The sequence below is a fragment of the Podarcis bocagei genome (genome assembly GCF_964188305.1).
Source record: "Podarcis bocagei genome assembly, chromosome: 2".
NCBI classification, from domain to species: Eukaryota; Metazoa; Chordata; class Lepidosauria; order Squamata; family Lacertidae; genus Podarcis; species Podarcis bocagei.
Window position 1 is genome coordinate 92,337,825 of NC_138126.1, and position 17,673 is coordinate 92,355,497.

At 44.4% G+C, this 17,673-nt stretch overlaps 1 protein-coding gene across 5 annotated transcripts; it reads left to right on the forward strand.

The window, feature by feature from the left end:
* The first annotated feature begins 77 nt into the window (after window positions 1-77).
* LOC308581800 (testis-expressed protein 47-like) lies at window positions 78-17,073 on the forward strand. 5 transcript variants are annotated; one of them, XM_081184495.1, is made up of 8 exons: window positions 79-2,489; window positions 5,880-5,952; window positions 6,867-6,973; window positions 8,720-8,781; window positions 10,389-10,593; window positions 11,329-11,485; window positions 14,944-15,003; window positions 16,669-17,073. In XM_081184495.1, exons 1-7 carry the CDS (start codon window positions 2,334-2,336, stop codon window positions 14,979-14,981), a joined length of 798 nt encoding a protein of 265 aa, XP_081040621.1. In that variant the 5' UTR covers window positions 79-2,333; the 3' UTR covers window positions 14,982-15,003; window positions 16,669-17,073. The 5 variants fall into 5 exon arrangements, with proteins under 5 accessions (XP_081040624.1, XP_081040621.1, XP_081040623.1 ...); XM_081184498.1 differs by lacking the exons at window positions 14,944-15,003; window positions 16,669-17,073 and adding an exon at window positions 14,612-14,935 and having other exon boundaries at window positions 78-2,489; XM_081184497.1 differs by lacking the exon at window positions 14,944-15,003 and having other exon boundaries at window positions 79-1,007.
* Window positions 17,074-17,673: the final 600 nt, after the last annotated feature.

Below are 17,673 nucleotides of genomic sequence, written 5' to 3' on the forward strand. Positions count from 1 at the left end.
ATATACTGAATTGGTAAAAAAAGACTTAAAACATTTAATAATAATAATAATAATAATAATAATAATAATAATAATAATAATAATAATTCTTCAAACACCCCCCCCCGCCAGGGACCCCAATGGAGGGGTGTGTGTGGAAGCAGAAAAACAAACCACCCCATAGAAAGGTTGGGTGAGTGTAGGCAGGGAGGAGCACAAGCCGAGGCCGGTCACTGAAACCTAGGGCATGGGAGGAATTGAGTAGGAGTAGGTGATCCGCTGTCCACAAAGGGGTTAGGGAGAATTAGGACAGAGATCTTTGGATTTGTCAGTGTCTAAGGTGGTTGGTGATTTTGGAGAGTTCCACTTCAATGGAGTGCAAAGAACAGAACCCAGACTGCAGGGAGACAAGAGAGAGAGAGAGAGAGAGCAAAAGAGGGATGTGTCAGAAGTGTGTCATTATGGTGCCTGTGCAAGCAGTGCAGCCTGCGGAATCCAATTTATACTGCTGGTGTGGCCCCCCCGCTGCACAGTCCTTTCTAGAGCTACAAAGCAAGCTGCTGCGCAGACATTCTTTCAGAGGGTGTTGGCATTCTTAGGCTTTCATTGCTTCTGCCTAGTGTGTTTCTATCTATCTATCCCCAACATCTGTGAAGAAAAAGCTGTACACCTGAATGACAGCCCTAGTTTCCCAGACTCCCTGGAAAATGTTCTTAAGCGTGCAGGAGAGCATGACTTTGGACTCATTAACTTGCTGGCACAACCGTGTCTCTGGCCGAATGTAAGCGTCCCCTTACCAGGCTGCTGCAGGCTGAGCTTTGTTGACATGGGGGATGGAGTGAGCCATCTCCCACTCCCTGGGGGCTCTTTTGTTAAGCCATTGCCTAGCAACTTCAGCAGGAGCACAGTGAACTATGGCGTCCTCCCAGGCAGCCAGCAGCTTTTTATACCACACGGATGATTTCACCTTTGAAGAGAGGACTTCAATGTATCAGTTGCGGCTGGAGAGGCAGAGAGTGGATGGGAAGGTTTGTGCCTGGGATGAGCGGGAGAGATACTTCCAGGGGTCCTCCAGCCCCATATTCACCAAACTCCCTGTGGGAGCCTAAGGACCCCAATCTTAACATGTGAGGGAGCTTTAAATAGGGCTAGCTATAAAACCCGTTTGGCTGTTTGAAAAAAGGGGCAATTCAGACAAGTTTCTTTAACTGAAGTCATGGATGTTCTTAGATGATGGAATGCTCTGCACTTCCTCTTGACGTAGGAAGCAAATTCATATGAAATCTTGGGTGCCAAATGTAGGTTTCACTGTTTTCCAGCCCCCAGAGCTGCATACACTGTCATGTAGCACCTCTGTTTTTCCAGCACCTACACTGGAAAACCAGGTAAGTTTCGTGAGGCTTTGCAAATAAGTGCACACCCACTTTGGTCACAAAGTCCATAGTTTGTGTGCAGTCTCTGTGAGATGTCATGGTTTCTTTGTTTTGTTTTGTTTTGAAAAAAAACAACTTGTGTACATGGCTGAATGAGCAAAAATTGGAGACATTTGGAGCAATTAAGCGAATATATATGATTGTTTGTTTGTTTGTTTGTTCATTTTGGGGGAAACACTGTGAATGACCCTCAAATATTTTGATGGAGTACATCTAAAGATCTGTACTTTCTTGGGGGACAGTGACAGAAGGATGCTTATTTACACGTGTGAAAGACTCCTTAGCACTTGAGTGTGTCTCTGGCCAGTGCATTGAAATGTGACTGTGTGTCATTAGAGAATCCCAACGTCTGATTGGCCACCAGGCAGAAACCACTCTTGAAAATTTCTAGTCACGGATTGGCTGCTTCATGTTACCATTTAGATTTGCATTTCTGTGCCAAAAATCATTGGTACCTACATTATAATTCCATGGCTGAAATTTGCCACTGTTGGCACAAATATGTCTTCCCTCCCTGTTAATGCTGCTGTAGATGAACTTAGCAAAAAACGGATCTCAGGTAACAGCCCAACTTCTACTCCCAAAAGTATAGCTCCTGCCTGCCCATAAGTTTTGAAATGTCACCACAAGGCTCAGATGTTATCGTTAGAGGTCAAGTGTTGCCTGAGCAACAGCTGCCCCATGCAGCTAGCCTGCCAATGCCAAATGCCAAAAGACAATGCACCTTTGAGAGAAAAACGTGCATGCCTGACACTGCTCCTAAGACACCAGGAGCCACAGTTGTCAACAAACAGCTTTGTTTGGCCTGAACTGCCTCATGGTTGACGCAGAGTGTAACATTATCTGGATAGATTTCTATGATTTATTCAAAGCTCCCCAAGCTCCATCTCCCAGAATCAGGTTTTTAGAAGCCAGGCCACTATGTCAAGGTTTAAAGCAGGCACCTCAGGAAAGGGGACTTATGAGAAGGAGACCGAGATGTGGGAGAAGCAGGAAGCATCACCATCTGAGGAAGAGAGAACAAACTTACTTGATCAGCTCCTCCATGAAAAAGTGCACAGTGGGACAAAGGAAACAGTGAGTAGAATCATAGAATCATAGAATCATAGAATCATAGAATCATAGAGTTGGAAGAGACCACAAGGGCCATCGAGTCCAACCCCCTGCCAAGCAGGAAACACCATCAGAGCACTCCTGACATATGGTTGTCAAGCCTCTGCTTAAAGACCTCCAAAGTAGGAGACTCCACCACACTCCTTGGCAGCAAATTCCACTGTCGAACAGCTCTTACTGTCAGGAAGTTCTTCCTAATGTTTAGGTGGAATCTTCTTTCTTGTAGTTTGGATCCATTGCTCCGTGTCCGCTTCTCTGGAGCAGCAGAAAACAACCTTTCTCCCTCCTCTATGTGACATCCTTTTATATATTTGAACATGGCTATCATATCACCCCTTAACCTCCTCTTCTCCAGGCTAAACATGCCCAGCTCCCTTAGCCGTTCCTCATAAGGCATTGTTTCCAGGCCTTTGACCATTTTGGTTGCCCTCCTCTGGACACGTTCCAGTTTGTCAGTGTCCTTCTTGAATTGTGGTGCCCAGAACTGGACACAGTACTCCAGGTGAGGTCTGACCAGAGCAGAATACAGTGGCACTATTACTTCCCTTGATCTAGATGCTATACTCCTATTGATGAGGCCCAGAATTGCATTGGCTTTTTTTAGCTGCCGCGTCACACTGTTGGCTCATGTCAAGTTTGTGGTCAACCAAGTACTCTAGATCAGGGATTCCATGTACCTGCTTAATTCCTCACTGTGGCTGAGTGTGTGTGTGTGTGTGTGTGTGTGTGTGTGTGTGAGAGAGAGAGAGAGAGAGAGAGAGAGCAGGACTCAAGTGTGTGATATATTAGCTGTGAGCATTAGCTTGGGTGGAGTGGGCGGGGTGCACGGGACTGATACCTGTGTTCAAAATGACACTGCTGAATGAACATTTTGTGGATACAGTTTGTAAGTGTGTGTCCGTTTTGCCCACTATGAGTTGTGTGGTGTAATATTAGACCTTAGAAAGCATCTTTTTGTACCCCTGATGAAAATGGGTCCTGGGCCACTATAATCTGTTGCTCTACCAGTCTGCTTCTTGGGACTCAGTTAGCCCTTGCTTGGTATCAACACAGTCACTGCCCTTGTTTTATCCCTCCTAGAAGCAGGTGAAAGTTGATAGTTTCGGGAGAGCACATCAAAACCTCCTGTTCGAGTGATGTTCACTGTTCACTTATTCATCCTCTACTTTTCTGAGATTGGAACCAAAAGGAATCACTTGGAGAAGTGGCAGAGGTTTACTTCTTGTGGCCCATGTCTTCTGTGAATCATCTACAGTGTATCCTCAATGGTTCCAAGCAGAGTGACCTACCAGGAGAAAATCAAACCCTTTATGCTCACATATTCAAACACACATCTATGCCCCTCCTGTCAGTGTTGTAACATGCAGTCTGGCTGTTCCTATTACTGGTAAGTGAAGGGCCTATTTTCTTAGTAGGTGTCCTAATTCCAAGCATAGGCCTAAATATTCAAGCATTGCATCCAATTGAATTGCAGCAATATGGCTCAGCAGGCAGCCTTTTGGAAGCCATAGAAATTGGAAGTGAACTTAGTGTGGAACTCATCTTTTTTTTTTTAAAGGTATGATTACTGAATGAAAAGTGTTCTGTACAAGGAATGCAATACTGATACTAAATGTTTCCAAATGGCAGTAGTGAGGCAAGTGAGCCATGGATTAGTGGACATAACTTGCTTGACCAAATATTTTCTTATCTAAAACAGTGTCATTCTGTTTTCACCTGGTAAAGGTTGAAGGGTAAATTACATCACGGGCCATTTCCCTTTGATCTTTAGCATTCTACATTTCTGAGAACAAAACCAGCCACTTAAATTGCACTTATTGGTGGATTTAAATGTACACAAGATGAAAATGGGCTATTTCCTGCTGTGTGGTTGAACACATGAAAATGAAAGACACAAAGGCATTGGAAAGCAGGGGTGGAGAACATCTGGCCTGTGGACTAACCTCAAGGGCAGTCCAGCCCTCAAGTTATGAATGCATGGACAGCTGTGGCCATGTGAGACTGAAGCAAGTTTAAGACGGCAATATAAATATCTACAGTATTTAGAAGTGATTCCTACTGAACTCAGTGGGGTTTATTTCCAAATAAGCCTGCTTAGGTTCAAATTGCAAGCACCTTTTCCGAGTTTATAAGTCCGCTTTCACCAACCTAGTGCCTCCAGATTTTAAATGGTTTTTATTGACAGAGTTTCATAGACAACAAAGGCACATATAACACCTCTGTTTTCAATGCACAGAGTCCTATCCACAGGTAGGTGTACATTTGGTGTGAGACGTTGCTATCATAGGCACACTGAGGTTACGGGGAGGGGAGAAAGAGGGGGAAAGAAAGATGCTTTGGACTGCAACTCCCCTCAGCCCCAACTAGTCAGGGCTGTCATAATGAATGCCTATTTAATTATAACACAAACACAGACTTCAGGCTACGCAGCAAGGCTTCATTCACAAGAGCTCATGCATGAGCATACTTAATCATGCAAGCAGAATAAGTATTTTGAGTGAAATGTCTTAGTTTACTCAAAGGAAGTCAAGCAGAAAATAGATTGCAGGGAGGCGGAGGGAAATTTTTTAGCACTAACTCTATTTCACCCTCTCTTAAACTAAGAAACAAGGTGCAAAATCTTAAATTAGAGCCAGTGTGGTGTAGTGGTTAAGAGCGGTAGACTCGTAATCTGGTGAACCGGGTTAGCGTCTCCGCTCCTCCACATGCAGCTGCTGGGTGACCTTGGGCTAGTCACACTTCTCTGAAGTCTCTCAGCCCCACTCACCTCACAGAGTGTTTGTTGTGGGGGAGGAAGGGAAAGGAGAATGTTAGCCACTTTGAGACTCCTTTGGTAGTGATAATGCGGGATATCAAATCCAAACTCTTCTTCTCAAATTACAGTTTGTGGTAATCTTACAACCTCATGCTATTGTCTGTCCCAAAACCTTTATAGGTGCAAATGACATTAAAAGTGGGAGCGCATAACCTCCCCAGTATCACCATAAGCACAAATAATAATTAGGAATGTGCAATAATAGATGTTGCAGAAAATGGCAGGGCAAACAAAGAGATTCTATTGGTCACAACCAGAGATTAATAACGGAAGAAAGGTACCGTATTTTTCCATCTATAAGATGCCCCCTATTTTGGGGGACTCCGATTTAAGAAAATGGGGGGTGGGAGATGGCCCCCATGTATAAGATGCCCCCCAATGAAAAAAACCTAGTCCTATACACAGAAAAATACGGTAATTTTTATAACAATATCAAAAACAACATGTTTTAAATATCTCAAAATGTAACTCTTTACACAGCTGATAGTATGCCTTAGTTTGTAGCTTCCGATAACAGATGCTTTCTTTTTGTCCTTTAGAAATCTCTTCTCCACCGGCTGATTTTCCTGGCCAAGATCTCACCAGAGCTGGCTGACAAAAGGGATTTAGCTGGTAAGGAAACATCCTCCTGCTGGCTGCTTCATCTTTCTAGATAATTCACAAGAGGTTCTAGAATGGGGTGAGACAAATGAATGAAATGGGCTGCCCATTGCCATCTTGTTAGCCATATTGGTGACTAGGGCAAATATTAGAGGCCTTTGGGAGGCTGCCTGGAGGGGGGGGAGCACACGAGTTTGGAAACATAGGAGAAAGGACTGCATTAAGCTAAGTCGCAGAAGCCAGCACAAGTATTCCCACTAGTGCAGTGGGACTTCCTCCCCTCTCCCCTCCCCCTCTCCCCTCCCCCTCTCCCCTCCCCAAATCTGCTCCAGAAGGTTGGGAGAACCCCCAGGCTGGCAGGAGAAGGGAAGGCATTCTGTCAGACAAGATGAAATGTGTGTCTTTGAGTACAAACCAAAGTCAGCAAACTGTTTTTGCCTACCAAGCATAAATGAGATGCTCTTTTTTAGCTAAGGCAATTGAAGCAAGTTACACGCAGGGAAAGTGTTAACCTGCGCAGCACTGAAATGAAAAATAGTAGGAAATTTTGTAGGGTCGGTCGAAGAGAGGCAATGCAGAATCCTTGTAGGGCTGTCACTGAGTCACTGGGTGAAGTGTTAGGATACCTCCATATTTTAACATGAGCTTCAGATTCATAGGTTTTCTCAGATTAATTAAAAGAGGAGCTCTTTAAAGAAAATGCAGATATTAAGAAAGGATTGCAGGCATTGGGCTTTCTGTTCTACAAACCCACACCTTTCTTTCCTATTTCGCAAGCCTGATTTTAGTTTGGCTTTACAGCAAGGAGGGCAGGGGATGGGCGAGCCTGAGAGGCCGGGGGGACAGGTGTCACCTGGCTGTGCCCACTGTATGGGGGTTGGCATGCTATTCCAAGAACGAGTCAAGCCTGCCTTGCTTCTCCTCAGAGTACTGGGAACAACTGTTTGCGAGTCTTCAGCGCTCCTATTACCAGAGCGAGGGGGTCACAGGCCTACTGCTGCTCTACCCCGCATATGTTGTACACATACTGGAGGTAAGGTCTCTTGGTGAGGTGGTTCCACTGTTGAAAGATATGTTGGGATAGCTCCATTGGTGGAGCGTGAGACTCTTTAGTCTCAGCGTTGTGGGTTTGAGCCCCACGTTGGGCAAAAGATTCTTGCATGGCAGTGAGTTGGCCTACATGGTCTTCACGGTCCTTTTCCAACTTTATGATTCTATGGTTATGCTCAAGGTTATGAGTGACTTTGTCACCCACATCCTGAGGTTGCTGGATCAGTCCTTCGTGCCTATGGCCCGTCTATGAATTTACTGTTGTCTTGACTCCTGCCCCAAAGAAGAGAACACACATTGGCACAAGCTGGGATCCAAGCATTATAATCCTGCTCTTTCACCTCTCTCACCACCTCCCACTCCATCTTTCCCCCCAGCCAGAGCCCTCTCCCCACAGGTCCCTTTCCACCAGTGCTTGGAATGGTACCCTTTCCATTATTGAGGTAAAGGCCATAACAAGGAATGAGGAGGTGAGACGGTGGCTCTGGAAAAGCAGCTCCTCCATGTGCTCAGCAGCCTTACTAAGGAAATCATGAGAGGGCTTCCTTTTCCAGAATCTGTCGTGTTTGTTGGCTCCATTGGTGAGGTAGTCTCCTTGGCAGTATCTGCTTTTTTCTTGTTATCAGACATCCTTGGATGTTGTGAAGTCAGCCTCTCACTGTTCATAACCACGGCAACGGACAGCCTAGGAGTCCTTAGCTGGAGTTGGCATCTGGACCAGTTTTAGATCAATGGTTAACTGTGGTGTCTTGCTCCTTCTTTCATTGTCTTGGAAACCTTACATCACAATTCTGCTCCTTTAATACACACAGCACAACTTGTTGCACTTTCACTTCCATCTGAAAAACCTGGGCTCGTCCACCCTTCCGTTTGTTCTGTGCCCAAAAAGCCTGGCTCCCAGCAGTTTTCTGCTTCACCTGCACTTTCTAGGCATGGGTTCAAGCAGTTTCCCCCTTGCCCCACTCCTTTCCCAGGGAAAACCTGCTCTTTAGTACTGAATCGGAGCAAGTGTCAACCTGGAGAAAACCACTTTGCTGTTTGCTCCGATTGAGCACTAAAGAGCAGTTTTCCCTTGGGGGGGGGGTTGCATGCAAAATCAGGACTGGGTTAACCATTAAGCAAAATAAGCATGTGCTTAGGGCATCAAGGGAAGGGGGACACCACAGAAATTTTCCATTGCTGGGTTTTTATCATTAATAGTCACAAATTACTCAGCTGAGCGTTCATTTTCTGAGTTGAATTATATTAAAAATTCCAACAGAACAATTATGCAACAAGGCAAGCTGGATGTCTTATCTCTACTAAGTATAGAAGCAGATGTGTTATGCAAGATTAGTTTTGAGGATCTGATCAAAGACTTTGCAATTAGAAAAAGCAGCAGAATTTTTTTTTCAATTATAGATAAAGTGGAAGTATACAAAAATAAACATTATTTTCCATCTTACTGTTGGTTTTGTTCCATTTTGAAAAACAAAACTTTATTTTATGGTTTATTATTGTGTACACACACACACACACACACACACACACACACAGATATTTAAAGATTCTAATCTGGTCTTGTGCAAAATGTTTGCTCTGGCACTGAGCTATAGCCCTTTCCCCCAAAACCATCCAAAAAAGCAGGCTATTTGGAGCCTGTTGCACTTCTGCAAAGTTGTTCAAAATGAGTGCCCCTGCTTTATTGCTAGGTTGCATTTTTAACCAGATGTGTTGATTTTTCTTTCAGTCATCCAGTGATGTGCTTTATGCTGTCCTGCGAGACCTGAGGGATATGGAGCAGCAGCAGAGGTGAGCAGATGGTGGCAATTATGTGCCCTCTTCAAGCCTAGGGCTGGTTGTCAGGAGAGCAATTTTGATTAACAGGATTTGATCTGATATACTAGCAGTGCAATCCTCTCAGAAACACCATTAAGTTCAGTGAGGCTTACTCCTAGGCAAGTAGGCATGAGATCACAGTCTAAATATACCTTTCTATCTTGTAGGATGCAAGGACTGAACCCCACAGTCAGTGGCGTAGCGTGGGTTGTCAGCACCCGGGGCAAGGCAAGTAATTTGCGCCCCCTAACCCGTGGATTTGCGCCCCCTAACCCTAACCCCCAGATGTTGCGCCCGGTGCGGCCGGCCCCCCCTGCACCCCCCACGCTACGCCACTGCCCACAGTGCTAATGTTTCTGTAGGCTTCACTAAGGGAACTTCCAGCAATTCCTGATAGACTGCCATACTACATGACCTTGGCCCTTGCATGGACTCTTGGCTTAGTCTATCATACAGGGGTGTTCTGAGGATGAATGAAGATCCCCCCAAACTTTTTGGAGGAGTAGTGGATAAAAACTCCAATACTAATAACACATATTCTGATACCAAGAGGCTGATGGGCAGTTGACATCTTTACTTCTCACTGATTCAAATATTGTGGTGCCTTTTATATGTGAATGAGCTTAACAGATTTCATATCACGTGAGGGAAGCAATACTTAAAATTCAACATTTTGCCTAACTACACATTATATTTATGACATGATTAGCAATCATGTAGTGGGTTTAATTAAAAATAAAATACTAGGCATTTGTGGTGATGGTGGTGGTAGTGTATCAGCGTATCCTTTTCCAGCTGTGATCTTAATAAAAACGGTAATCGGCATTGGGGGGGGGGAGTTCCTATTGACATCAATGGGAAGTTTTCTCTTAGTACTAATTGCCACATGGGGTGAGTGTGCATGAGACCTTTATGGAGATTGCAGTTGGGAAGAGGGGAGGTTTAAGCCTCTCTTGACACTGTAGTGTCAATTACAACGTGATATTTAATTGTAAAAAACCACAATGTGATTGTTAATCACATCATGAACCTGTAGTTTGGCCTGAGTTACTGAGTGGCAAGAGTTCATATTTGCATTTATGAACCTGCCCTTAGAAAACATCGGGCCTGGGGTGTCACAACCTTGCAGGAGCTCTCTGGTTCTGTGGATGTCAGTGCACTTGGCTCAGTTTCCAGCTTTTCATGTTTTGAAGCTTTTATTCTTTGAAGGAGCTTAAGGAATCCCTTCATGCCTATGAGAGGAAGGCTAGAGTTAGAACCTTTCATGGTGGTGATGTATTTGTTTAGAGCTTCCGACTCTGCTAAATGGCATTATGTGATACGTTGAAATGTACCCCCATACAGCTACAAGCACCATTAAGCTACCAATTGACAGGATTCTTTGTGGATGGAGACATACTTTAAATGTATGCTGTGTATGCAGACACAGGCCAAATCCTGCTGCTGGGTGGAGGGGGTTTGTTTGCCCCATTACCTTTGTTTCTGTCCTGAGAGGTACCCCACCCATCAATAGTTGTTTTTCTCTTGGTTTCAAAAGAAAGTGCAAGCTCTGAGCTGTGATTTCTTGACCTTTGTTTCAGAGTGTTAGTCCTGGGTGCCAAGATCCTTGTCATGTCCCACAACCTCCCTTCCCGACTCTTCCAGCAGTGGAACTACAAAGTGCTGAATGTGCCTGAGAGATACCAGGAGTACAGTGCAGCCCGAGAAGAGCCGACGGAGGCTATCATCTGCGAGTGCCTCACCACGCTCCTGAAACTTGGCAAGCATCTACAGAGGTACCCCAAGGTATGGGCCCTTGAGCCATTGCCAGAATGGGTCTGACACTCTCCTAGCCTGTTCTACTATTGTTTTCACTGTTTTGGTACCTGCAGAGCATGCATTATCAGTATGTCAGGCGCTGCACGCACAGAGACTGAAGACCGCCACCAGCCATTTGCAATGCAGCCTAGTAGTGCCTGATATGATGGAGGTCACGAAGAAGAGATGGGAGCTTTTTTTGGCCACGGAGGAATGAGAGAAAGAGTGGCTGAAGGAGGCATGGCAACAGCTCTCCAATTTGATGGTGTTGGTGGTGATAGTAGTAATTTATATACTGCTTAATGCCAGATTAGGCTTCCGCTAGTATAAAAACCAGTTGCACAGACTTTTAAACATAAACGCTCACAATTAAAATACAACAGTAAAAAAAAATTCCTCTTAAAACATTAAAATATAAGCATCCATAATTAAAATATGCAACAAAACAATCCCATTAGAACAACAGCAAGCTACAACAGCATCTCTTCCTCAAACAGCTTGGGAAACTGATGCCACGCCATCAAAAAGTAAGGCTGGGATAAGTTTCATCTCTAATGCAGTGGTATTTTTCTTTTCATTGTCCCTTTCATTGCACTGACTGGTAAGTGACCCAAGCGTCATAAAACGGGACAGGTCAGCAAAATATTCCCACCAGCACAGTGTTCCTATCTTCATATAGACCATGGGATTCACCTGATGCTGAGTTCTTAACTTCTTCTCCAGAAGCCCAAGAACCTTGAAGATGCCATCCTGGAGAAGGTCCCAGAGCTCATTGTTCCCCAAGATACCATCTGCCACCTGCTGGAATGCCAAGAGTTACTGAGTGCAGCTCAGTACCTGCAACTTTATGACTCCCCTTTGAACATTCTGATGGACTCAGGTATGGACCAATCATGGAAGGCTAGGGAGGAAGGCTGGGGATGGGCCCATAGCCCATTTTGTGGGACAGGGGCCTAAAAGGCACAGGTAAGAGTATTTAGGGGAAGGATGTAGAACAACTCCTTGGAAAATAGACGATCCAAGGGTATGGTCTGAAGGCACATGAGACTACCACCATGTTGCTGGAACTAAGTGGGTTTGTTTCTGGTTGGTGCCTGGGTGACTACATGGAAACCACATGTATACTGCTTTGGGCTTCATGGTGAGAGAAAGGCCAGATTAGTCTGTAAGAAATCAAACAAGCCAGGTCCTAGGTTTAATCCCCTGCATCTGCAGGTAGGCCTGGGAAGATCCCTACCTGGATCATGGAGAGCTGTTGCCAGTCAGTCTGATTTGGCAAAAGGTAGCTCCTTGTATTAATATTCATTGCAGAACTATCACAACATAAATACTGTAAGCCCAATATGTTTAAAGTGGTTTGATTTGATTAACTATTAATTTGATCACATTTACAAACAAGGGCTTAGAGTTTAGCTGTTATCCAAATACATTTGCGCTCGTTCCCCAGAACATTGGAAGGCAAGGGTACTTCTTAGGAGCAAATGGGTAGAATACACTGCCCTATTTTCCTGTGATCTCCACCTGTGAAATGGCCATGGAGGCTAAAAATTCAGGGAAGGAGACTGGGGTATTCTTTAGGGGCCCCAGCAGCAATTATTTAAGGTCCCCAGTGTTCCTACTAGAGATTCTTTTATGTGGATGCACCAAGGCATGAACTTGGGTTTTTCTGCATGCAAATCATGTCTCTAATGCTTGGGCTAGCTGCCCAGCCGCTGTACTTACCTTAAAGGCAAGTGCCAAGACTGATCTTTTTTGCTGTTGCCTTTTTCAGCTGCTGAGAGATGTCCTTGTGAAGCTGAGTTAATAATTATTTATTTTTTAAAAAACACCTTTACTCGGGCACCCAGGATGGGCAGCACCTGTGTACACAGAAGTACTTATAGCAGTACCTTACTGCTGTATTGCATGAACACTTTGGGAATAAACTTTAGCTGTACTGTGAACATCCATGTGAATGCAGCCTGCATCTGAACCTCAAATCTGGGAGCCTCAGGATATGCCACAGGCACCTGGCTCATCAACCCACCAACATGTGCTGGCTAGAAATATAATAGGTTATATTTTGAGAACAGTTGCTTAGCTTCTGAAAATCTAACCAATTATATATCTTAGGAGAACAGACACTTAGGTGTCGCAGCATCCTATGGGTGCTTGCTGTGTTCAGTCGTACTTTCCTCCAGGAAAGTGCGCAAGAGATGACAGCTTTAGCTACCTCAAGCCCCTCTGCTGTAAAATGCTAGAGCAGAGTTCAAAGTGGAAATAGGTACTGCCTTGCCCAAGGCTCTCTACAAAGCATTCAAGGCAAGGCTGGTGTACTTGCAAAAAGAAGGCGCTGAGCAGCCTGCTGTAACAAAACAATTAAATGCAAGGCTTGGGAATCAGAGGACTCAGCTGGTCTCTAAATCTGCCTCCGCCCCTCTAAGGATATTTGCAGGTATCCTGGAGGATTCTTGATAGCAACAAGCTTTTTGGCTTGCCTGGGTCTAATGGCAAAATGCTAACTGCCCCATGTAGTTAGCGAAGCTACTAGAAGAGGGCAGATGTGAAATTCAAAAGTGGGAAACTTGACAAAACTCTGGATTTCAGAGAGATTTGCACAGATTCTGGTTGTGGTTTGTTAGTGTGTCTTCCAGGAGAAATGTTTGGCCAAAGGGCACAAGATACTGGAGAAAGGGTTTTTAATCTAGGTGATTTAATTTGCCATCTAAAAGCAGAAGAGCTGTAAAGTAATAAAGGTAACCAAAAGATGACTGTCTTTTGAGCTCAGCCCCTTGGTCCTTCCAATTAGAATAGTGTTGTGTTATTTGGAGGGGGGGGGGTTGCATCAGTTCTGCACATGGAGAGGTACAACAGATGGCTCCACAGAGATGGGACTGATTGTGTGTTACAGCATACCTTTCAATACAGTGGCAATTAAGTTATTTTTAACTTGCAGAATAGTTATACCTTTCCTCTCATCATGTAATATGTTATGTGCACCAGTGGATTTTGGTTCTGTGTGCCTCCAAGTCACTGCTTAGTGTGGTGTAGTGGTTAAGAGGGGTAGTCTGGTAATCTGGGGAACCGGGTTCGCGTCTCCGCTCCTTCACATGCAGCTGCTGGGTGACGTTGGGCTAGTCACACTTCTCTGAAGTCTCCCAGCCTCACTCACCTCACAGAGTGTTTGTTGTGGGGGAAGAAGGGAAAGGAGAATGTTAGCCACTTTTCTTTCGCTTTTTTCGGGTTTTTTCCTTCGGGTAGTGATAAAGTGGGATATCAAATCCAAACTCTTCTTCTTAGCAGTAGATTGGCAGCCAGGAGGTGAGCTGGGACTTCAATGGCCTACCTGGCTTTTTGGGGGGAGGGGAGAGTTAAAGACAAATAGAGTAAGGTTACCAGATTTTTTTTCAATGAATCCCGGGACACTTTTCAACTTCAGTAAGAATGTTAGGATTTTGTCAGGGGACTGATTTGTAAATCTGGGGACTGTCCCCAGGAAACGAGAACGTCTGGTAACCTTAAAATAGAGTAACTGGATGCAGGCAGGGCAGAAGGCAGCAAATGAAACAGGAATAGCAACTATCCAGGCATTGCCAAGGAATCCTATGGGAAACCTTTCCCTGTGCTGCTGGGAGATCTGCGGACAGAAAGCTCACATGCTCTCAATTCTTGGTTGAGTTGTACACACACACGTCAATGAACATATGGATGGACCAAATGCCTGTACTGTATCTAGATCCATGTCTTGTGCTATAGAGCAGACACCCCTATTCTTCTTCCAAGTTTTATGGGGCAAAACAGCAGCTATGGGGAAATGGTACCATGCTAAGTTAAATTTCCTCCCTCTCTCTGCTGTGGTTCCTAAGTGATTCTATGTCTATACCTATGAACTAATTAAAACAATCTCCCATATAATGTCCAATTGAATGATCTGAGAGGCAATGGATCCTTCATTGCTATAGAAAGAAGCAACTCTGTAACCCAGATTCTCCCCCCACCCAACCCCTGAATTTTAGGTTTATTTCAGGCAATGTGTATGTAAAAGAGATGGTGAGTTGAGCTTCTGGCTGCCATAGGAAGACTTTGCCCTCGAACCTTGCTATCTCTGTGGCCTCTACTGATGTCTATGTTTGGATTTAAACATGAGTCAATTCCACACACTAAGAAAACATGTGGATTTATTTCACTGATTACGAAGCAATACAAAGAAAATGCCCCTTCAAAATTTATTTGATATTCTCTCTCTCTCTCATCCCTTTTCACTTGCCAAGAGACACATAAAAGGGTTTTCACCTTTGGCAGGGTTTAATTTGAAATCAGTCAATGCTGCCATTTATATAGCCCTTGTTTTGGTTGAAGGCCTTGTGTTTCGAAGCGATGATCCCACATCAGTTTAAGTTCTTCACGCACAGCGTAAAGGTACAGTACAGCAAATTGTATGCTTCCCACTGCATGCAGGCACTTGCATGATGCTTCCCAGTGCATGAGTATAGTCTCAGGCCACTTGTTGCTAGACCAGACTAACACCACCTGCTTCATACAGGAACAACTTTTAGTCACCTGTCACATTAACATCGCTGCCTGCTGCTATAGAAGCAATCGCTTTTGAATTCCACTGCTCTGCATAGTATTAATCACATTGCAATAAGCACAGGTTTGTGTGAACATGCAACACTGTATGCCTGGTATAGAGATTCCTCTTCCAATCCCAAAACAAAGCTGCTAATCCACTTCTGTACCACAGTGGAGGAAAGCTATGGAGATAGCAGTTTGATTATGAAGATTAGCTTATTTTAGAGATGGGAATGCCTCCATTATGTGTTTCTTCTCCTCCTCAGAAGGCCACAGTGCAATGCCAGTTTAATGCTTGTTCCTTCCCACACTCCTTATGACGCTTATCAGATGCTTCAACACCAGTGATGTTTTCTCAGTCTCCCTTCCCCTTTGGCCAGCTAGCCTGATGAAGAGTTCTGGAGAGCTCAAAAGCTTGCATACAGCACACTCTTTTTTGACATCTTGGTTGGCCTAATACAAACTTTGGGATTTTTTCTTAACACCATTGCAGATACCTTAACATCTTTAAGATTGCTTCACTAAATGAAGAAGGGGAAGTTGATCTCCAGCTTGTTGGACTTCACCTCCCCTTATCCCTGATCATTGGGCTAGCTGGGCCGATGAGAGTTGGGAGGCAAATGGCACCTGGAGTTTCACAGCTTTTCCACCGCTACACAAAATGCTCTGGATCAAATGTGGTTGTTAGTTAGCTGTCTTGCTAGAGGAACAGCAGAGAATCTCGAGCTCATAGTGATCCCTGGAAAAGGTCTGAAAGCAGCATTCATCACAAGGTACGAGCTCTTGGAAAGCAGCTGGGTAAACTGGGAAGACAGACTAAGCTCTCTTGGCTATACAGGATGGTATCTCTTTTTGTTTTTTTTTAAAAATAAAGGACCTGACTCTTGCCATTAATTCTTTTACTCTGTTCACACCAACTGCTATTCTAGGGGCTAAGGTCACACTACATCACTCACTCTGCTTGTGGAAGTATACTGTGTCAAAATTCATGTATGTTTGTTCATGTATGCTTGTTGTCGCCTGAGAAATACAGAAACAAGAACCACCAAGATGCATACCTGTTGTGCTCCAAGTGGCCTTACTTTGGGCAGCATCCCTGTGCTCCCATCAAAGCCAGAGGACCATCACATTTTGCAGCTTACACGTTTGCATTCTTAAAACAAAGTATGGGACGGATGCAAGCTTACTCTGGGCTAGCGCCTACAGAAGTGTCCAACACTGTTCCCTTTTGTATGCTAGGGCCATTTAAGTGCAAATGGCCTTTTCTGTCAAGTGCATCAGCCACAAACACACCTTCCTATATAGCTGGATCATTGCTTTCCTGTTTGCTTGAATTTGTAAGCCGCTTTGAGCAGCTCCTTTGTGAAGGGAACAAGTGAAGCATAAGCCGCTCCTTGTTCTTTTATTGAGTCACAACCCCGTCTTGCCAACCCTTGCCCCCAGTCTGTCTAGCATAAATCTCCAGCACCTTGAGATGGTTCTAACACTCCACTTCTTCTGTCTCCAAAACAGAGACGACATGGCCTTTGGCAGAACGGTTAAAATTGCATCTTGAATGGGCTGCTGCAAAGAGAACCCACTTTCAATAAGGAAAAAAGACTTGGGACAAAATGTATTGCATTTGGAGCAGAGTGGTAGTAGCAGGAAATCAAGACTGAATACCTTAAGATTTGATTGAGAATTCAACAGCAAAGGAGGTGTTTTAAAGTGATCACTGGGAAGCATGGGTAGGATGAAAGGAGACACAGTTGAGCAATTTTTTCATCTCACTTGTTGTTTTAGTTCACCGTTTGTGGAAATATTGAAAATCTCTAGCGTCGCTCAGAAATCTTAGGCATTCCTTCAATTCAGAACCAGCATCTAAATGGCAATGTTTTCAAAATAAAGCATGATCTCACTTACTAGAATGGATTGCAAGACAGTGTGGTGCAGTAGTTCGTAGTTTTGAACTAAGAAGCTGTGAGACCAGCGTTCATATCTCCATTGGCTGATATGGGACAAGTCACCATTTTTTAGCTTGAACTACTGTAAGGAGGATAAAATGAGTAGTGGAGGAGAGGAAGTTCATACTAGTGGGGTAGCAGAGCTGAAAACAATGCCAATATATTTCACATTTGGCAAACCAATGCAACCCTTTGGTTTCAGATAGCCCATGAGTCTGAAAAGCCCAGGACACAAGTTCTCATGGCCCTCTAGTGGCTATGGTGTCTCATTTACCAGACGTAATGTATTTAGCGTTCCACTCTGGAAGTGTATACTCAATTCTGACCAAGCTAAGCCTCTAAATTGTATAGAAACGCCAAAGGAACTTGGGGAGAGCTGCCATTGTCAGCGGCTATTCAGGGAGCCTGCCACAGGTGTCCTTAAGATCCAGAACAGATGGGACATGCAACGACTAATCATGCCACCTTATTAAGAGCGCAGATGCCTCTTGTGCCTAATGAGTTATTTGCTTTGGGCTTTGATCCTGGGTCCGTCTGATATAGCAGGAACATTGGCACTTGGGATGGAGCACAC